The 23,680-nt window shown below is 32.1% G+C and overlaps 1 protein-coding gene across 1 annotated transcript in view; it reads right to left on the bottom strand.

Moving 5' to 3' along the window:
- Positions 1-4,089: 4,089 nt before the first annotated feature.
- LOC131845676 (F-box only protein 32) overlaps positions 4,090-23,680 on the bottom strand; it is a 41,491-nt gene continuing 21,900 nt past the window's right edge. Inside the window, exons 3-9 of the mRNA XM_059194766.1 lie at positions 16,230-16,320; positions 14,418-14,607; positions 11,903-12,084; positions 11,366-11,458; positions 9,743-9,915; positions 9,487-9,595; positions 4,090-8,713 (exon numbers count right to left, since the gene is read on the bottom strand). Coding sequence (XP_059050749.1) covers positions 8,618-8,713; positions 9,487-9,595; positions 9,743-9,915; positions 11,366-11,458; positions 11,903-12,084; positions 14,418-14,607; positions 16,230-16,320 — 934 coding nt within the window. The 3' untranslated portion in view covers positions 4,090-8,617. The remainder of the gene's footprint in view (positions 8,714-9,486; positions 9,596-9,742; positions 9,916-11,365; positions 11,459-11,902; positions 12,085-14,417; positions 14,608-16,229; positions 16,321-23,680) is intronic.

Genomic DNA, 23,680 nt, shown 5'->3' with positions numbered 1-23,680 from the left:
GGTTGTGTTTGGTTTTTAGAGAATAGACTAATTAGAATGTAATCTACACTATATTATAAGAATACAATCACAATCGCCGACTTTATAAATGGTGCTAAATTTATAGAACAAACATTACTAAATATTAACATTCTCAAAAAGTAAAAAAAGAAATAATTACAGGTTCTTTTATATCGTAATCATAATACTAAGCCACTGATGAATCAACTCTCTTTTAATAAAATAGTTTATGGTTTGTATAATTTTATAAATAGAAAATTATGTAGAATTATATGTAAGTATAATAAAAATGTAAATGATCACTGTCCATACATATATGAATATAACCCAAAACAATGATTATTAGAGATTTTGTCTGTTTTGTTGCTGTATCTCTAGATTATTTTATTAACATAGTATTGGAGTTATTTGGCAGATTTATTAATTTTTTTCACAAGGCAAGTTAAATCACAAAATTGAACAGTTGAGTTTTTTGTTTTGGTTGTGAGTAATTTCAAATGTATTGACAGAATGTGAGGGTTCGATCGTATACTTGAAGAATTTTGTATGTATTTTACCTACGATTTCGTCGGCATTATAATGATTGGTCGAAATAGAAGGTAGCTTATGTTATTCGAATATTTACATTTAAAAATATTTTTTTTTAATTGTATGGGTATGCATTATTCATTCTAAAGTATGGTAATATGTATTAGTTTATTGAAGATTGACTTGGTCATGAAATTTTTGCGTGTTCATATGTTTGTATCAATGAATGAATCTCTTATATGTATGTATTAATATATATACATTATAATAGTAATACAACTTCAGGACTGTTATCTTAATTAAGGTAGTCAGAGCCATTGTCAACTTTTAACGTACTGGTTAACGCAGACGCAAAACTCATTTGATATATCCCATATTTTATTGGATATATTCAAATCCAAAGTTGCAGGTGACTACGACTATCTCTCGAATTAATTTTTAGTTTGTTACTAGTGTAACTGTCAACGGTGAGTCAATCAGACAAATTAAGTAAATTAATGAGCAGTTTTTAGGCTTCGGTTGACTCGGAACAGATTATTATGCGAATATTTCGCTTTACTTTGTATTGCGAATTTCTATACACTTAGACTTAGACTTCAATGTTACTACTCATTTAGTAGGTACTCTCTTCTAATAAATGAAATAAGTTGAATAGATAAACTCGCTGTATGACTAGGTACTAGACTATAGTGACCATATGTGTCGCTTTGGGATATACCCGCTTACACTGTACTGAATCAGACAAAAATGTCCTGAATCAGTGTTTGTCTACATATTGTACTTTTTATAAAAAGGAATTAATTTACTTTCATGTAACATATTGTACTTATAATGCGATTTCTGTAATAACAGTTTTTTTTGTTTCATTTGCATCCTATTTTGACAAAAAATGGCCATGTTACGCTGAACAGACTGGTCTTTTGCAAAACTATTTTATAGGTATCTGTCTATATCTGCGACGTCTAACTTATGCTTACTAATAATGTGCCTTAGATATAGTGATAACTATATTTACATTGTTATGTAAATTCATATTATTATATAATGGATTGTCTAATATTTATAAGAGGATTATACTAAAATATAATATTATTTTTGATGTTACAACTTTCATAAAGTTGTTAATGTACTAATATTTTTATTAAAATTATTTAATCAGTAATTATTGTCTATTTTATTAAATTCTATCATAAAGATACGAATAAGTAGCACTCCTATTTGAAATGTTTTTCTAAATAAATTGTTCAAAAAATTAAAATATATTAGTCTGGGGGATTCAACCACAAACTTCACCCTTCCTCAGGGTGAAAAGTTCCTCCGAAATCGATTAATTACAACGACTTTATAGCTAATAATCCTCGTATCTATCGAATTATCCTTAGATATGAGGATGAAGCTAAAGATGTCCCCATTACTAGCAATAAACCAAATCACGTCAACCTCCACGTGGTCTACCTGGAAACCATCGTGATTCATTCCTGGTGAATTCACCACGATGGTATACCATCGTCAACTATAATTGACAGATGAGCAACAGTTTAACGCAAAGGCGGATCCAGGGGGGTCATGGGGGTCACGACCCCTCCCCCCGCCCCTGAGCTGGTTCCAGGACTTCGGTGGACCACTAATTGAACATAATGATTTTATTTATATATTTTTACACCATACAGATTTTATGTAACTACATACCTTCAATATTTAATTAATTTAATATAATATAATAACTTTGTACATTATTAAAATACCTACTTTTAACTTGTACCTATTGTTATCAAAATTAAATTATAAGTTCTTGACTTGACCACGACTATGTGACCCTCTCCTGGCGCCAAAGCTGGATCCGCCCTTGGTTTAACGATATAAGCTAGCAGGGTATCAGTGGTGGACTGTAGTCACTGTTACCCTGCTCGTATATATCGTTAAACTAGTGAGCATAGTGAGTGTCCCATTGCATTACCAACCTGTTCCAATCAAAATTCCGTTTCGATCCAAAATGTCGCCTCCCCAAACTTATATTTGGCGAATGTACTTAGTGCCGAGCCTTAATAGAAAACTGAAAAAAAAAATTGTAATGTCAAACGTGCCAGCTGCTGGCAGCTTATGATTACTCATGAATGACAGTTGTTTGACAATTCTTCTGATTACAATACGCATGTTTTTTGTTCACATTTTTTTATACATATACACAATATTGCAGAGAAATATTTTCTGATTTGTTAAGAATATCATTAAAATAAATATTTCAATACATTTATCCAAATCCATGATGTTACGTAGATAAAAGTAATAATATCAACTATGGATCCAAACAAAAGTGTTGACAACCACATTCTACCCAACATAAGGGACGTGGAATGGAAACTCGAAGTTGTAACGAACTCGGCTGGAGTTGGTTCAGATAACTTGTTGTACACTATTACACTGAAGACAGACTCGGGAAACGATGTCCGATTTACGTGTGCGAGCCAGCAGTTACACGATTTAGTATATAAACTGAAAGATTTAGTTAGACATTGTGAGAAGTTGAAGAATGAACTTGTTTAAACAAATGTACTTTATAAAGGAAGCCATGAATATAATTAGTGCAATAACAATATATGCGATATCTTTTTAAATCAGTGTATTAGAGCAGTCTGAATTATTTCACCAGTTTCACCAAAAGTGCAACAGGAATGTAAAGATTAGTGTCCAAACTATGCAGACTTTATATTTGAAACCGAATTTTAGTTTAGCTCAGTTTTAGCCTGTACTGATTTATTTAAGGTAAAATAACTTGTAAATTATTAATTCTTTTTAAATGTTGATGTAATTTTGATTTTGTTTATATAAGTAATTATATAAAAATACAGGTTTTATTGCTCAAAAATCCTTACTAACAGAATTTTTATCTGATTCTCTGTTGAAATGTCTTGATATTGACTAACTTCCAATTATATCAACTAAATAAATTCATATGTGCCAGATTCATAACATAATTGGAAATACTATAGAATACTAAGAAATATGTAGATATTACAACTAAGTACTAAGAAATATGTGGATATTATTACTAAATTATTAATTATTAGTATTAAGTTTTTATCCAGAAACTTACAGAAAATGTATAAACAAATATTTATCTACTGCTTGCTACCTACCAAAAACAAAACTTTTTTTCATTGGTTTCTTGTTCTTCAGTAATAAATACTACTAATAAATACTTGTAATGTTTTTTCCTAATTGTACTGTACATATGGTGACTCCTCTAGGGAATCTTACGGCTGAAGTATAAAAATCTATAAATGTATATTTTCTATTCATATATGTAATTTAGGACAAAACATATAAATAATAGATAATTTACAAGATACAGAATTGTGTTCTACATCCATGTAATACAAGTACATAGATGGTAGAACACAATTCACTACTTGTATACTCATATTAATATTGAAAATATAAATTCCTAAAAATCTTTGAGTATCTAAATTATTTCAATAAAATCTTGTTTACCTTTTCACCCAAATTCATCTGAGCACCACATTATACAATTAGTAATAGTAATAATTCACAAATTCATATTCAAAATAACTTTATTTCAAAATACCATATAAAGTACCATAGTATATGAGAACACAAATCAGAAAACAATTGCATTTCACAAATAAAAAAATCACAGATTAACTAAAAATGACTCAAGTGAGTAGATACAAGCTGCATTTTCATAATAGTCTACTCCTAATTAGTGTTAGTAACTTGAGACTCCAAACACTTAATAATAATTGTAATTACAATAAATTTATCTTAAAATATCACAATATCAACAACTACACTACATTTTACAGTGAACAGGTAGCTAATTAGTAGATGTGTTAAGAGCTAGCAGCTAACAACAATACTGTTATGGGAAATAGAAGTAGACATAGTAAAGTCGAACAAAACCCACAGCTATTTTCTATTTATATTTAATTTTGTTAGATCATAGATAAATCATCAAACAATTACAGGCGAATAATCACAATACCAATAATACCGATTTTTATTATGATTTGACCATATTGGATCGAAATCATACGTGATTTTAAGTGGTGATGCGGTCTAATCACACATTTGATGCTTACACATAGTATTAGACTGCTCAGTCAGGCTGATCTGTTGGGTTGTAACAAATTGGCTAAGAGTCCTGTTGGATATGGAGTCAACACAATGAAATATCGCTTGAAGGCGCATTATAAGATTACTTATAATATTATTAATAGATTGTATTGCTAGTTCAAATTTTGATTTTGGGCAGTTGACCGGAATATTGATTTCTCAGGATAAGACACCCGATAGTACCCCCTGATACCTGATAACCCCACCTATCGGTTACTAAATCATGATGGAAGATGTACAAAGAGTGCTTCTTATATATGACAGGGTAAGTTGATACTGTCACTGACAGACGTCACATGTGCATGCTAGCTCTTTTGTTCTAAAGCCTTTGTTGTTTGCAATTAACATTCTCTTAGTCTTAAAATGAGAATCAATTTAAAAAACAGATATCGTTATAACACATAGTCTTTACTATGATATATATAATATACAAGAACAAATTCTCGCATTATAAAATAGACAGATAATTCAAGAATGTTACGCTGCAAATAACGCTATGTCGACATTTTATGTACTTTTGCATTTATGTAATAATACATTATACAATGTGAAAGCCAAATTATGAAAACAATGATTTCAAATGAAGTAACTATAAATAACTGTTATTTCTTAATAGATTTACTATTTAACAAAATCAAACATGGTTAAATTCACTGTTATAGAGATATAAAAGAAAACTAAAATTATTACATAATAAATCGAACAGTTTAGGCCTAAAGAGATAATATTTTAGACCGACTGTATTTATAATTATTAACTAGGGTACTGGTAAAAGTGGGTACATTATTCTTGCAGATATGTAAACGGCGAATTAATAGAATTATTCTGTATGACAATAAATATATTGAACTGTGGTCACGTCATTATAAATTGCAATGAATTTATAAGCTAGTATTATATATAACGATCAACGATAGTATTATATATAAGAATTTTGGCGCCATTTCTTAACGTCAACATCCGCCATTTAATACACGAATAAAAAAACGTATTTTATAATGACGTTTAACTTCTACAGAGTACCGAAGCCATTAACAACATAGACTCTTGAGTAGAGTAATATACAGTTCTTCATAATAAAAATTCAGCCGAGACCTTATACACTATTAAAAGTTACATGTAATAAAATATTGCTCTACCTAAGCTAGCTGCTTAATTAGTTTCGACTCATGAAGAGATATGATTTTTAATAAGGGGATTATAACACTATTATATTTGCGAGAAAGAGTAAGCGAATATACGTAGGCAGTATACGATATATTATGAAGTTTTATTGATATTCACTAGTTTATTTCATTGACAGATCATTCTAGAAATCTAGATTTAACTTTACTATACTCGCACGCCTAATAAACTCCACGTATTTAAAAAAATGGGAAATCAACTAATCCAAAATTTTAGTTTTTTAAGGTCAGTTAAATTTTTTAAGTTGTTAATTAATGAAATTTATTAAGTATGCGATATGATAGTGCAAAAACCCCTTATGTAGTAGACCATATTCATAGTAGACTGTACAATTATTTTAAATGCAGACGAAACAAATGAAGTGTTTATTTGGGACAATAAAGATAATATGTCCCGATGTCTTATACTAAAATACCTAAACAGGAACTAAATGAAAATACACGCCTTTATAATAATATTTAAAACTAATTATTTAACACAGCAGTTAATTGGAAGGAAAATTTTCACTGATGTCTTCAAAAAGCTATTTGATTATTTGAGATTTCGCGACCAATATAAAAGGCTAATTTTAGTATATGTAAGTCCGCAATCTGGCAATGGTAGTTATAAAACTGCATAAGATATTCATACAAAACGTGAAGTCGTATCTACAATTTAGTATGGGAATGTAGTGGTACAGTTGCATGTGAGCTAGTAACAGTGCTAGTACAGTACAGTTAAAGCTATTTTATAAATCCCATATACAAACACAGATCTATAATTGTACACAACTTTCACTCTCCTACAACACATTCACTGGATTAACTGGGTTTTGGATTTCTATACACTTTTTGTTACCAAATCTAATTATTTTCAATATTTTTTTACATTATTTTGGCAGACCGACATGTTAATGTGTCAATATTGAAAAACTTAAAATAGACTGTACAGAGGCATACCTTTTGCTCATAATTAACAATGCAACAATAGATTCACATCTTTAAAAAATATTTTCATCAATAATCATATTATTGATGAAAATATTTTTTAATATATAGCATAATACATAGCTAATGTTAAAATGCTTTTTATTATGCACTGAAAATTGAACGCTACTATATTACATATAAATTATATTTAATATTAACAAACAACACAAAGAACAAATCCAATACAACACACGTTTTTATAAATTTGGGTAATATCACATATCTAGTTGTCATAAAGCATTAAACAATTAATAAGCGCAGAAAACTGTTTACAATAAAGGCTATAAACACGATGGTGTTATATTAAAAAATTAAAAGTTATTCATTAAATCAACGTATAAGCATCGTGGCTTGGTCTTGGAACTTTTAATATATTCCATTCACTGGTAAAATTTCAATAAGTCACAATACTAATTACTACATTCATAATTTCACAGTGCTTTTATATTTTTTAAAAATAAGCATAGAACCTGTTTCCTCATTGGACAACATTTTGTATAAAATGGAACACATTTTGCATAGCTTCATAAATCCTAATGATCCATTTAGTCATATTGTATAGGCCAGTGTGCCTGAGATCGTGATCGGTCGCATTCGATCGCTTAAATTAATTCGCTCATCACTATATGCCATTATTATAGGCTTTTCTTAACTATATAGTAAACACAGATGGCTTTGACTTGTTTCTGTCTGAGAAAAACTAAAGCAATATAAATCGAATTTTAATTTCTTCATATTTCATTCTCTAGCTTATAGGTAATCTATGAAATTCTTCCTCTCAATTCAATTCAATTAATCTATTAAAATGTGATGCTTAGTTTAGTTGATGTTTTAGTCCGGTTTTTATTGCTTTAGTTTTTAGTTTAAACCGATATAGAAATATATATTTTAATACTGAATTTAAGAACAATATCACGACGTCCAAAAGATTCTAATAGACTTATATGTATACTGAGAAATAAGTATATATAGATATATAATATATAATTATATTTCTGTGTACTATGGACAGAGAACAGCACCCTTTTATCGCAGTATCCGAAATAAATATTAGAGATAGAATATTACTTTTTTACATATTACTTAACGGTCTTACTAATCTGGAGACCAAATGCCTGAGTAATATAATCATTATATATTAATATATAACTCTGATTAATCAATGGTGTAATATGCTTTATATATACATAATGATTAGTATATATAAACAATTATAGTTTTATATATTATTTTCCATTTTTTTCTTATATTTTGTTATTATTGATAAATACGTCTTATCGGACGCGGTTTTTTAAATATTGTATATACACAGCATATTTACTATGATTATATTATGATCTCCCGATATTTTGACGGCTGTTACAAACGTCCTGATCATGGGTTGACTGATATTGTTTATGAAGTGTTAGCATACGATTATTACTGTCATAACTCTCTAAAGATTGAGTTATAAAGATACATTCAATTAAATTTTTAAAAGTTCGTGTTTCCTATACATTATTTATATTGCTAACTGGGTCTTAACACCAATAATTTTATGGTAAATAAAGGTAAAAAATTGCTGGCAGTTAATGACATCGCTATTACTCCAGCTCGTGACCACGACTAGTGCAAGTTAATGGAAACATTGAAAGGTAAATCGTTATTTACCATAAAATTATTCGCTTAACAATATAAATAACGGTTATAATGTTATGGGTGACCAAATATACTCATCCAGTTTACATTGAAATGTATAATTAAAGAATTGGCCTAGAAATGGCGTGATTTGATCAAGTGATGTTATTTCTGCGATACCGTGTTTAAAGCGAGAAGAACTTGAGGAAAGCTGCGGGCGGCACGGGGTGCGGGGGGAGAGGACCGCCGGCCTCCTTCACTCGCTCGCGGTATTCCGGGCACTGGGAAAGAATTTTTTAATAATAATATTAATACCCCTGGACAATTCACACAAGGTCATCTAGCCTCAAGGTAAGCAGAGCTTGTGTTATAAGTACTAGGTGATACTTATATATTTTTTTCGTAAATACATACATAATATACGTAGAAAACACCTAGATCGATACAAACAATCGTACTCCTGAATACAATGTTTGTACCGTGTTTGTTCGAACCTGTGATCATTATTAATTTATTTAGCTTAATTTTTCAATTCATTTGTAATTGACAATTTATTTATTATTATCATTACCCGAGACATCATACCCGTGGGCTGTGCTCGAAATAATAAGACTATGAATGACAAAGGAATAAAATAAATACTAAATTTTAAATAAAACCTCCTTTAGTAAATTAACGAAAATCGCACCCAAATAGGTTAGGCTGGTTAAGTTTAATCTGAATATTCAGTGTTTACTCTATGTATCACATAAGTAAAACACTGTTTTAATTATACAAAGTAAAATCTATTATTAAAAATTAATCAGACTTCTTTCATTCATCACTATATCTAAAATAAAAAATAGGCCTATAGTTCCTTTTTCAAAATTAAACAGACAATTGAAAACTTCCAAATTTTTAAAACTGTTTGCAACTGAAAACGTCTCTTCAGCCCTTCTGAAACTTCTGGGCTGAAGATCGTGCTCAGTGGCGTGTCTGGGAGAGGCTTATGTCCATCAGTGGTCTTCAGTGGCCTGATGATGATGGGAATGTATTAGTATCATGTTTTAATTACCTGATCCGCTATACAGGGGTGTCCTAGTGACCGCCAAAACAGGCACTTGCAGTGTCGGCACAGTGACAGCGTCTCGGCATACTGCGCGTCCTCCCTTAGACCGTATAACCTATAAAAAAGAAAAAAAAACTTAAAATCCACTGATGTTTGCGTGAAAGACAGATATAAAAGTGAAAGTTTTTGAGTGTGGATGAATATTCAATTCGTAAAATACGACAACTCTATTATCTTGGGAGTATAGTTCAAATTAGCTCACTTCCTGAGTTGATGGAAGACCTTCTTCCAGTCAACGTCCTTGTCATCGCCGTCTTTGTCCTTGGCCAGGATGGTCTCAGTCTGTTGCTGGGTGAAGTGGAAGTTGACCAGCTCCCGCCATATTCTCTGCTCGTTGCAGACCGACGCCATCACGTTCCACGCTGACGACGCCGCCTGCGCGGGAAATCATCAATATTACATAATACCCCTTATTGCATTTAAAATAGTGCCTACATGTATATTAAAAAGAATGTGTATCTTATCTTTGTCTAATTTTATAAAATGATATCTTAGACCTGGTCCACTCACCATTCACACACACACTCATACACAAATACACACGCACACACATAACCACACACACATGGACACAAATAATTAATTCAAAAATTTGACACAATGGGCTGACTTTTTATTTTTTTTTATACCACGTAGCATACAAACAAGCATACGGCCCATCTGATGCTAAACGGTTACCGTAGCCTATGGATGCCTGAATTCTCATCTTATTATTTTTTACTGGTGTATACCGACAGTATATGATAGATGTAGTTGTATAAAGGGTAGAATATAATAAATATATTTATTAAAAAGATTAACCTTAAATAAAAAAAACCGTTTTCAACAAACAGTTGTTATGCACATTTTTTAACGGAACCAAAGTAAGAAAACTACCTCCCGTGCTAGTAGAAACTGTAATATGTACACGCATATCACAATTTCTACTAGCAGGTTACTAGGAGGCAATTCATAGACACAGTTTGACTTATTTTTTAAGGTATCATGCAAGCAAAGGTGGTGTTCATGGTGTGTGAACTACTCTCTACTGTGTGAAGTCAAGTACCCTCTATACAACTGGATCTATTCATACGATAAACAGTTTCACAACAGGTTGGCAATGGAATTCATTACTTAATTCAGGTAATAAATTAAACTTCAGCAGTTATTGTATGTTGCGTGAATGAATTTGTAAGGCCTTGTAAGGTGAATTGGTGAAAACTGTGATGTTTGACAAAATGTAGTTAATAAATGAATAATATTTTTAGAATAGAAATATAATTGAATACGATAAATTTTGAAAACCATTTTCATTTTGGCAATTCAGTTAAAAAAATCGATAAGGAACTTGGCTGATGCATTTCTGGACGAAAGTTAGTCATTTTTGTACTTTGAAATTTCACAGTTAAAGGTGGGAGATAAGTATCTCCCACTTTTAACTGAGTGTTTTAGTTAAAAGTATATTAAAAAGCAGACCTGTCGATAAGCAACCTTATCGCCAGAAATAAGTGAGACTGAGGTCACAAACCATTTCTTAAAAAGTCTATCTTGATAAAATATTAATATACCTAGCAAATCTTTGACTGTGTGAAACAACTACAATTAGAATTATTAATATATTTAAATGGATTTTAATATTTTTATGGTAAATAAAGGTATTTACTTCTCTCGACGTTTGGACTAGGTTGCCTACCGCGTTGACCGCGTTTTGCTATATTAACAATGTGTACTACACACATAAGTATAAATAATAGAATTACTGTAAACACAATGTTTCTTTTAATAGCGTATTACAAATTGAAGAAATAAAATTAGTCTGATCATGTGAAATATCAATTATACTTACATCTAAGTCCCTGTGATCCGATATTCTCAATAAAATTTCTCTAACACATTCCTCAGGCAAATCGTGGAGTTTAGGCACTACTTCTGGACCAGGCTGGAATGAATACAAGATTATTAAGTTAGAAGATAGAAGATGCTTATGCATTTGTGATATATGTGCGTGTTATAATGCTAACAAAAACATATATTTTACTTTTTAATAGGTCATTTATTTTATAAAACCGGCTGTGAAATATAATTATATTAGTTAAAAACAAACTATATTTATATTGACCCTATATTTATCAATGCCCACACTTTATTATTTTTACATTAATCTTTACATAGTATAAAATAAAGTATTTTCGTTTATATTTTTTAAATTAGGCAACGGATTTTAATGCCGTTATAAGCATAGATAGAGTGATTCGAGAGGAAGGTCTGGTATCTCGGTATATATAAATATAAATTACTGAATAGTTACTTGAGTCACAAAATAAATAAATAAATCAGCGCAAACCAGAACCTGTTCACGACTGTAATGGCTAAAGATTAGTACCTCCTGTATGCGGATGCTGCTGGCGATGCGGTTGATCCTGGCGATAGCGTGATCATGATGACCCCATAGAGCGCGCGAGCCGAGCGGTCGGCCCCAGCAAGCACGCCGCTCGGCTTCACGTAGCGCCGCCAATGCTACTACCAACGCGCGCAGACCGCTCAAGTTCTGCTGAGATGTTGCCACTGTGCACATGATACAACACGTCATTATAACATAATGGGGGAAGGAAGGGTATTGTTAGTATAGAGTCCGTCTCCGGCTCGAAGGACCATTGTGTAGTCCTGGATAGCTCGATTGAAAACAGCTCAAGTTCTGCTGAGATGTCGCCACTGTGCATGCGATACCATCGACGTCATTACCAACATGTCATCATAACGCAAAGGGTGGAGAGAAGAGGATTGTTAGTGTATAGTGCGTAACCGGCTCGAAGGATCATTGTCCTGGATAGTTCGATTCAAACTCATAGACTATAATAGATAATTTGTTTGACGTCTTTATAACATACCGGTTAACGGTATTGTTAATAGAGTGGTGTACCCGCCTGTACTAATTGCTGGCGGGGCATCAGCGAAGGATGATAGGGTGAGGTTAGGTCAGTTAGCCCATCGCGTCAAATTTACCAGGAATTCCTCACGATGGTTTCCAGGGGGAATCGCGTGGACGTCAACCTGAATTGGTACATGGAACTATGGTGTAATCAGTCCACATTACTAACAATCTCCTTACACCCAGTAACGGATATTAATGACCCCATTGCTCGCAATATACCATTCACATTTTCCCTCCTGGCTTTCGATTATGGTTAATACTGGTGAATTTGTCACGATGGGTTAACTGACTTTACCTCAAGCTTATTATTTATATCAAGGATGATGTCCAGTGGAGCCCAGCCAGAGGATAATCTAACGGGTATACTCGTACGCAGGTGGATGCACCATTCTATAATAATCCATTTAAAAATAATAATATATCTTCACGACATTTATCCAAGATGTGGTAGTCTGAGACAATCTGAACACGTAAAACGTAAGAATTGATATGCTTCCATTTCGCTGGGTATATATTTGAACATAGGGAACATTTTGGTTTGTTATACATGTTACTTCGATTATTTTTGCGTTGACCGAATTTGAAATTGGAATTTTTGGTGTCTAATTTAGACCAATAAGCCACTAGGTCAGAATGCTCCCAATTCTGAGATATTGTTTCCAAAATATTAGCTACAATTCCAAACATAATCTATATGATTACAAGAATTCTATTCTATAGAAAGTTACATTATATGCAATAGTAGTAGAATTACTAAACGATTAAGTCTCGGATATTCCTGCAGACGACTTTGTACCGTATAAATCTACGACAAGCATTAGTGCCGCATGAATGTAATAAATATAAATAATTAATGATATGGAATCAACAGTTTGTCCATTTCAGACGTACAAAATCAACAGTTTGTCCATTTCAGACGTACAATATGAAATTCAAATACACAGTTAAAATAAAATCATGATCTCGGCGACCTCGGTGATATAGCGGTCTAGCACACCGTTCTGCATCCGATGGTCGCGGGTTCGATTCCTCGCACGGCACAAACATTTGTATTCATGAGTATGGCTGTATCGGTATGAATGTTTTCTATGTATAATACGTATGTATTTACGAAAAAAAATATATCTATGTATTTGTTATCTAGTGCACATAATACAAGCTTTAGCTAGCTTAACTTGGTTCTAGATGGCGCTGCGTGAATAGTCCTCAGATTATTATTATATGATACTTTTATATTAAAAAATTTGATCATTCTTTTCCACTAGGACAAAATTAATTTCAGCTAAAAAAAGCATGTTTGGAAAAGTGTTGTATTATAAATATTGAAATTTAATATTCTTAAATTGCGGCCATTAATTACACTTGTTTATTTTTCTAACCCTCAAATATATTTGCATATAGCTACATAAAATCCGCGTTATTCGTTCGTTTATTATTTTTTTGCCTGTATAAATTTACTTTAGTGTGCACTATGCCTGCCAAGATATATGTTACATAATATTAACAGTTATAGTTAATTGTAAACAAACAATTACACACTAGTCTGCACTTGTTCATTGCTCTTATTCAATAACTAAAAGCTTGCCAAAACATAATAAAAGTAAAAGTACGCACTTAACCTACTTCTATTATATTCCTAACAAAAAGTTCAAATTACTGCAACATTCATTACTTATAGTAATTGCGATCTTAACACAATTAGCGCATCATAGTCTACTAGTTTAATACCTCTACTTAATCCCATAGGTCGGAGGTTCGAATTTGACTGTCACCGAAAAAAACTTATAATTCTGACGTTAATTTATTCTTCTGACTGACTCTTCGTTGATGGCAACACCGATAACAAACTCATGGCTTGGTCACCTCATCACATCTTTTTCCAGTGGTGCCTCGCTTGTGAGCGTAGGCGGCTATTCCATTATCAATCATAAAAACATAAACACAGAGTTTACAGTAAGTTTCTCACCCTGGTCGGCAAGTTGCTCCAACATTGACAGAAGTAATTTCTGTGCTGCACCAGGTAGATGTGTCAGCCTTTGCCCTCCGAGTAGCAATTCCAACAGAGCGCAGATGTAGTTAAACCGTCGCACATCTCGGACGGCAGACGAGAAATCCAGCCGCCTGACCGCTTCTGATAGGCCGTTGAAGCCTGCAATCTTAATATATAAAATAAATATAATATATCTCTGGACAATTCACACAACGTGATCTAGTTCCACGGTAATCAGAGCTTGTGTTATGGGTACTCTACAACTGTTTTAAACACATATTTTATACATGAATTAATATCGCTATTAAAAATAGAGGGGTTGGTAGAGGGGTGAAAGTTTAGGGTCGTATGTATTTTTAATACCGAATTATAAAAATTAAAAATTATGTCCAAACAAATAAAAAATGCGTTAGGTCACCCTTATCGCATATAAAATTTCATCAAAATCGGTTAAGTCTTTTCGGTAAAGTCTAGCAACTACTGTGAGACGAGAATTTATATATTAGAAGAAAAAGACTACAATAAGAAAGGAGATATATTTATTAAATAATAATCATTTATTAGTCGTAATTAGTTTTTTCAAATATATAAATTGGATTGAAAGCGGATCTTTCAGTTATCAGATGCTTTACATATGGAAAGAATATTAGCAGATGACGAAATAGACATTGAGTGTTGATTTCACCAATGGATATTTTTTTTATTGTTTCTTGAACATTAAAAAGTTTACAAAAGGCGAGCTTAATGCCAAATGGCATTCTCTATCAGCTAACCTTTAGGTAGAAATAGAAAGGGTTGTAGGGCATATATTACATTAATAATACATTCTACAATAATATATTATGTTTTACAAATAAAGAATCTTGAATTAAGTTATATAAATATATCTAATATAATATATTTAACAACAAATCTCAATTCAAATTAAGATCGAAATGCTTTGTAGCTGGGCTAATTCTGTTTGTATATCACATTTGCGGTTATAGCGTGGCCTAAATGCCACCACAAAACCGCATCCGTAACTGAACCTACTGTAACAGACTTTGGTCCACCGAAAGTTGAATCTTTGAGCGTGTATAGAAATTAAGCAATTTGGTCAAATCTATTAGTGGGAAGACAATCCACGGTTTGGTGTTAGAAAACAAACATTGCTGCAATTTTGAGTTCCTAGCTCATCGTCGTTGTTTCGTTTCAGTGGTAACTAAATGTATTTTCCCCAGAATGTTGCGACGACTTTTGCGCATTCTGTCGCAGTTTTTAAATCTTCTGTGCAGGATGTTGGGCACAAAGGACAGGTCAATAAATGGAATAAAAGAAAATAAACTTATGTACATAAATATATTGGTATCTTTGGAGAAAAATACATATCTGAAACCGTAAGTAGCTTTGCTGTTAGAAAAATACTTGTTTTCGAATAATACAGTACTTGTTAATGTAAGTCACACAATATCCTTGGAAGTTTGGACGAAATATGTAAGTCCGGGTAAATACGTTTACGGTCTTTTTCAGTAACAATCGGTTAGGTATACAGATAAATAGTTACTACGTGCATTATAAAATAATCATGACGGCCTTGGTAATGTAGAGGTTTAGTACAGTGCTTTATTTCTGATGGTCGGGGGTACGAACTCGTACGTACTTGCTAGTATTTGTCGGGGTGTTTTGTATTTAATTAAAACAAAATTTGTTCTAAAGCACCAATGCTGTTCTTATATATCAGTTGGGTAGTAATCTTGTTTGCCATTCAAATGAAAATAAAAACCAAATATTTTTCCTAATGGTACTTACTTCTCTAGTACATTTAATAGTGATGTGGCAGTGAGGCGGTACTCTAGCCGCAGCGTCGTTTGTTTTGTCACCATCTTCACTTTCTTGGGCCCTGAAAGAAATAAATATATTACATTTATTGTGTGGTTAAAAACAGAGATTTATGGAGGAGACCTTCACCTACAGTGAAGTTTATAGTCACAAATCGAAAAATAGTCACTAGAGAAATTTAGTATTATTTAGAAAATAAGAAGAAGATAAAGAAAATTACATGTAGTACTGACTACATTTTTATTTTTAAGTACGTGATGACGGGCATGAAAATAAAAATGTTTACTAATTGTGAAACAAAAACACAAAAGATTGTACTGAGTAAGCTACTTGTCTTCCTAATTATCGGCCCTCAGGTCTCAGACATACACCACTGTTCTCACTTGCCGTTCAGCTTAATGCCCGTATAACGCCAGCAGTGTGCGCTAGGGACGATATAATGCTTCCTTTTTTTCTGACACAATGTCATAAACGCGAAAGTTTCATAAAGGCGAGATAGAGATACCCCAATAGTCTATTAACAGACTTTTTACTGTTTACTTTTTAATAAAGTCTTCCTCATTGCTTAATTCTTCTTCTTTCGTATTTATGGCAACCTCAATGTATTTACAATAATATCTATATTCTGGTTTATTGAAACTATAAATATGATCAATAATAATTTAAACAGGTATCGTTAAAATGACGCGAATAAGTGAAAGCAACTCATTCAGTCAATTCCATTCAATTTAGCATCTAGCACGTGCCCTTAGATAGGCTAGCTTTCCAAACATTTCACCGTGAAATGGCAGAGTTATTAACGGCGCGTGCGCACTGAAATTGCTTCTTTTAATATATCTGGTTTGTTCTTGTAGGTACCTTTGTTAAAGTTTCTCTGAATTTATGGTTGAACTGCAATATGATTCTATTCAGACGTAGTATAAGACTTGATTTGTTTTTTTATTGTCCTTATTAATTTTTAAATGTTGGTACAAATGAACCGGGATCTAAAAGTAGTTTATGTGCATCTCCTTTAAAAATAAAAAGTAGGATACGACTTGATTTGTTTTTTAATGTTCTTATTAATTTTGAATGTTGGTACGAATAAACTGGATTTAAAGGTGGCCTATGTGTATCTTCTCTACAAATATTATTTTAAATTTCGTTAAATTTGTTAAATAACAAACTGATTGATTATATAGATTTCATAAATAATAATTGAACGTTAAATCTTACTTCAATGTTTCTTTTTTTAAAAGAGTTCTTTTATCTTTTATATTATTACGCTTATGTATTATGTATGTTAATATACAACATTAAAAACATCCAGATCAATACAAACAATTATACTCATGAATACAAACTATAATATCGTGTGAGAATCGAAACCGAAAAATTAATCAATCTATCAAATCATTTATTAGCTTATATAATGTCGATCCAATCCAAATATTTGTAATTTGACTTCTAATAAATTATAATGGAGTTCAAATTCATTTGAAAGGACCATTCTACATAATATAAACTTTAACATTCAACGTACAGAATATTTAGTCCTTTATACCTTATATGTATACTCACATATCCCATATTTACTTCGTGCGTATATTTATAAAACGATTACGAAAAGACTGTAAAAATATCTACGGAAAATAGGTGTCTAAATATTCCAGAAAATGGGTCACTGGAAACCTTGGTAGTGCGACCTACTTTAATTCTCCAATCCCAGGTGATCCTTCCCAAGTATGAGGATATCATGAAAACGAGGATCTATTAAAATGGATCATCCAGGTTTAACGTATTGAAATCTCTTTTAGAATAGATTATTGGAATTCCGAAATTAATGTGTTTTGGTAATCTGCTTTTACTTAGTAGTACTTAAGTACCTAGCAAGGTAGTGATGTATAATAACTTTTTTACATTAAAATTCACTCAACGCCATCTAGTTCCAAACTAAGCAAATACATAGATAATACTAATAGAAAACACCCAGACTAATACAAACCATCATACTCATGAATACAAACGTTTGTATCGTGTGACTATTGGAAATAAGGCGGGGGGGTAAACTGCAAGATCACCTAGGTCGTGTACAGTTCTATTATAAACAATCAATTAAGAGTCTCAAAGCGAACATAGCTAATATTACTTCAGTCAAAAAATATACAATCACGAAATGAAATTATATACCCCACGTGATAATAGACCTCGGGAGAGATTTTTGCCCAGCAGGGAACGTGCTTTGTCATTTTCAAAACATCAAAATAAACCGATTCCTTACATACTATTGCACTATTGTATCTATTGTTAAATTTTTGAATTAATATATAATTTTTATGTGACTGAAATGACAGAACACATGATAGTCAGTAGTGATCGTCCTCCATATAATATGTGAACAGCACCACGAACATCACATTATCTTATAAAACTCTTGGCAGTCCTCTTGCGTTACACATAGCGGAATACCTAGAAATATTATATGATAACCCTCATCGTAGTCTATGGTCTACATGAAAATGGCAAGTAAGTGGCTACTGATGGTACAGAGGTGGAATCGACAGTGAATGCATAGACTCAAGTGTCGGGAACCATAGAGTATTTTTATAGTATATAGAAAATTTCAGATCCTTGTACCAAAAAAGGCGGCTACTGATAGTACACAGGAGGCTTTGACAATGAGGGCTTAAACTCAAGTGCCGGGAACCATAGAGTATTTTTATACTATACAGAATATTCCAGACCCTTGTACCACAAAGAAAAAAGAGCAAAATGAAAATTTTCTTTATGTCACGTCAAGTTCAGGTTGTGTGTTGGGAATTGGGTCAGTTCATGTCAGGTCATGAAATTGTAGCTGACCTATTTTTAACTATATCACAGAGTAACTATTGTGTACTAGATTTTATACATATGTTTTACATCTGTATACCAAAGTGTCCCACCACAGTCTCATTTTTCTGCATGTTTTTTTATTAAAGGGTTTGGGCTTTTATACGGTGTTAAAGCGAACTGTAGCACTGCGACCTGCATAGATCTATTGTGTTACTTTTTTTTTAGAGTTCTCTGCCTAGATCCGTCAGGTACAATAATTGAAGGATATTCTTAGGAGCGACCATCGCTCTTAAGAATATCCTTCAATTATTGTGTGTATTTATCTCCTCCTCTGTATATTACCGTGTATTATATTAATATTAGCGTCTTCCTTCAACTTCGTCTCCAAGACCATCGTTGACAAGGATACAAAGAAGTTTATATTCACGCGATTGACCTTAGAATTCATTTTGCTGTCATCAATGCTCTCCGCACTGATGATCCGCTTATGCTTTTTAAAAAAAGTGGTTTTTAAATAGGTGAACATTTTTATTAAAAACTGCATTTTTAAAGCAGCATAATGGCATATTAAGACTAATATACTATTCATTATATATTCTAATACGCTATTCATTATTATATATTATTCATTATAGATTTGGCAACAAATTACAAAATTACTGTATAACGTAACTGTTATATAACAATTCGTAAGAATCATTTGAAATTTCGCTAATGGCCACCATTAGACTCGCTTTCTTACAGGTACGTAGCCATTTCCCGTCATTTTATGGCATGTCATGTTCATAGAGCGGAACCATAGCGGTATGGCATAGATTATGATTCATAGCTTTTTTGTTTTGGCCGTTAGAAAGTTTTATGTAAGTGACACGTGCTATTGAGGAGAGATAATGATTTTATTGTCATTAACTATATACTAGTTGACCTGCGCTACTTCGTCTGCATTACACTAACTAGACATTTATTACTATATTTCGTCCAATTTACATAAGACTTTTTAAAATGATGGTCTGTGTTTTTCTGATATACATATAAGATACATTACTGTAAAGTTTAATTAAAATTCGTTCAGTTTTTGTGTGAAAGAGTAACAATCATCCATCCGTACTCAAAACTTTCGCGTTCATAATATAATATTATTTAAGATTGTATTGGTTTAAACCATGTAGAATTAATGCGTGCTTTTAATAGGACTTGTCTGTTATGGTTGCCGATTGATTTTTTTTATATATGAATAGTAGCTGCGGCAAACGTCATTTTGCCATATAAATAATTCAGTTATGGATCGGGACTAGCAAATTAATAAAATACTAATATCGCTATTTAAAAATAGGGGTTTTTGGTACATGGGTGAAAATTTAGGATTGCCTGTTAAATAAATGCAAAACGGAGAATCATAAAAAAAAATTTGAAGAATTGTGGTATGAAGCACCCTTAACATTTAGAAGTATAAAAAATAGTTGACGTCCTATTCTCAGACTAACTGAAAACATTTTAGAGAAATCGGTAAAGCCGTTTCGAAGGAGTTTTGTTACAAATACTATGACATGAGATTTTATATATTAGATTTAGTCTTGAATAAATATGTACTGCAGTATATAATGAAAAGTATAACCTTTCTCGTTAAACTTGCATTATCTATGGACAGTGCTGTGACGTTTCACAACGTCTTAGTGCAACGTACTGTCAACCAATTAACTAGACCCATCTACTCGTCCCTCGCGCATCCGTGAAAGTAACAAGTGGTGAGGAATGAGAGCTCACGTTGCTATGGACGGTATTAAATAGTGCAATAGTTTGAAAAGGTCGTCGACACGGGACCCGTTGTTGCGTTCGATGCATTTAGAATAAACAAAGAACCAAGATTGCGAATTTCACGATTATCGTGGGACATGTTTGCACAATGAACTAAATATTTTTGGTCAAACATTCGCTTGATTTTTTTTATCTCCGTGGTTTCAGTTAGTCGCTATCGGTGTCCATCATACAATTGTTTTTATGAATGATATTGAAATGTTGCTCTTACCATTAATACCTTTTGCAATATTTTTCATTGCAGCTTCGCTTCTATTGGTCGTAGCATAATGTTATATAGCTTAAAGCCTTCCTCGACAAATGGACTATCTAAACCAAAAATAATTTTTCAATTAGAACCAGCAGTTTCTGAGATTAGTGCGTTCAAACAAACAAACAAACAAACTCTTCAGCTTTATAATATTAGTATAGATATAAAAAACTCCCAGAACAGTACAAACAATCATAAAGCAAATGTTTGTAGTGTATAAGGAATAGCACCCACGAAATGTAGAAAGCATGGTGACACTGAACACCAGCGACGTCGATGTTCTGTTGTATTTATAAACAGTGAATAGGTGAAAAAAAAATTTAATACTTCTTGCCATACCTAGAGCTGTTTTAATGAATGCGTAGTAGGGAGTTAATGACAAGCAAGCTCTGTGAAACAGTGAAAGTGACATCAAACATCCTCCGTAATTAGTTACGTGCCCAGTTTTTATAATTGTAATTATAATTATAAAACCTGGACACGTAGTAACTATTACTGTTGTAGATCGAAAGCGAACCTGGAAACGAACTTGTAAGTTGTGTCCAAATTGGAATTATAATATATAATTTTATTATAACTAGTGATCCCTTAATACTGGAAACTTGACCATAATTTAAATTACAAGTTTGACTATTAAGGTTCTATTGTCAAAGACTTCTGTGTGTGTGTCAAATAGACGGTAGAATGTGTATAATGGTTTTTATGCATAATTAAAATATTAGCATTCTCCACTCCTTCTCTATATAAACTATAAGTGTCATACTCCTACTCCTCATAATTTTCGTTAAAACAGGTACAAAGCTTTTGCTTCACGTATTCATACAATGATATTTACAAACAAACTTCACATCTTTATAAATATCATTGTATGGGTAATCTCTGAATCTACTGAAATGATTTAGAAAATTCTTTCACCCATAGAAGGCCACGATATTTGTGTCATACATAAGCCTTACTACATCACGCAACGACCAAGAAAAGCGGAGCTGCAATAAAAAATGTTGCAAAAACGGGGAAGGTCAGCTAGTTATAGAGTAAATAGGTTCGAGAAAATAATTTTCTATTATGATAAACTTGAAAAATAGCATGGGAGAATCTTAATTCAAGTTTTAGAATAGCAACAGTAAAAAACAAAAGAATAGACGTAAGATCGAACTGGTACTGGATTTATTTTTTAATGATAATATAATAGGGCATCCGCCAGCGCTAACGGTTTATCCTGGCATGGCATTAGTGGAGGATATGATGAGGATGAATTCAGGTCAGTTAGCTCATCATGGTGAAAACACCAGTATTTTACAAAAACCACGACGGTTTCCAGAAGATTCCCTTCCGGAAACGGCTATTCCTTGTTTAAATACTAATTCCAGTATCAAATTCAAATTTCATAAACGGAATGCAGTAATGTTGCAATAAAAACTTCTATAAGAGAATCTAATTTAAAAATAGAACGGCGATATAGTAAGCGTTTGTAACGACCATAAACTGAGAACTGTGAGTCTTTGAAGATTAATGTGGAAACTGATGTAGAATGGGAGCTCAACATAAAATGGTAACAAATTGAAACCAGTTGTTCCTGTAGCGAAATGATTCCGGGTCGGCGCGTGCGCAATGCTCATGAATTAACTGAAGGCTCAGTTGCATATATTTATGCGTGCGTTTTATACAATCCGTCTTCATAATTTCGATTATTTCGAAATATCAAAATTTGATAAAAAGTATTGCAATTCAAATTTAAATTAAAAAATTCTTTATTCATGTAGGTTTATTATAGACTCTTATAATATGTCAAATCTACCGTCAGTTCGGAATGATTTCGAGATGAGAAGAACTGACAAGAATATCAGCTCGTATTCTTTTCAAATAAATGTTGTACATGTTTACTATAATACAGTTTCATTTTTAAATTCAAATTTAGGATAAAAAATTTCTCATGGTATAATGTGTTTCACATAGTTAAAATTTAAACCACGATTTCATCAACATTATGTTGTATTTTTACTAAAAGGTTGGCTAGTCTATTTGTGTACCATAATTTGTCATAATTACTACTGCAATTTAAGAGTAATCAAAAATTATGGCATATATAATCTTGTACAGTACAGACATACTTAATTTTTATTACTTTTCATTTTAGACTCATATCTTTATTCGAACTGAAACTTGAAAAAGAGTTTAGGATTTGTCACGAAATACATAAGTTCATTAAACTCTAGTAACTAGTTCATAAAAATACAGTCAATATATACAGATACATTTCATGCATATATATACATTTAATGCAGATGACATTGCAATGGGTTCATACAAGAGCTAGTGCAAGGCCGTTTTAATAACAATAAAAGTTGAACTTGTATATCCGTCTCTCAATTGTTAACGTAGCAAGGTTTTTATGTGCATCGGAAGGAGTAGAAAAAGTATTTTTAACAACTTCATTACCTTCACCTTTGTATAATTATGTACAATTTTTATTGTTTACATTATTTATCGAATACGAAACAAGAATACTCACTCACCATTCAATAATATTTCGCAAATCAAAGAA

The sequence above is a fragment of the Achroia grisella genome, unplaced genomic scaffold (assembly GCF_030625045.1).
Source record: "Achroia grisella isolate CSIRO2021 unplaced genomic scaffold, CSIRO_AGI_Agris_v1 utg478, whole genome shotgun sequence".
NCBI classification, from domain to species: Eukaryota; Metazoa; Arthropoda; class Insecta; order Lepidoptera; family Pyralidae; genus Achroia; species Achroia grisella.
The sequence above is the reverse complement of the archived record's forward strand: the minus strand, read 5'-3'. Positions and strand labels throughout refer to the sequence as shown.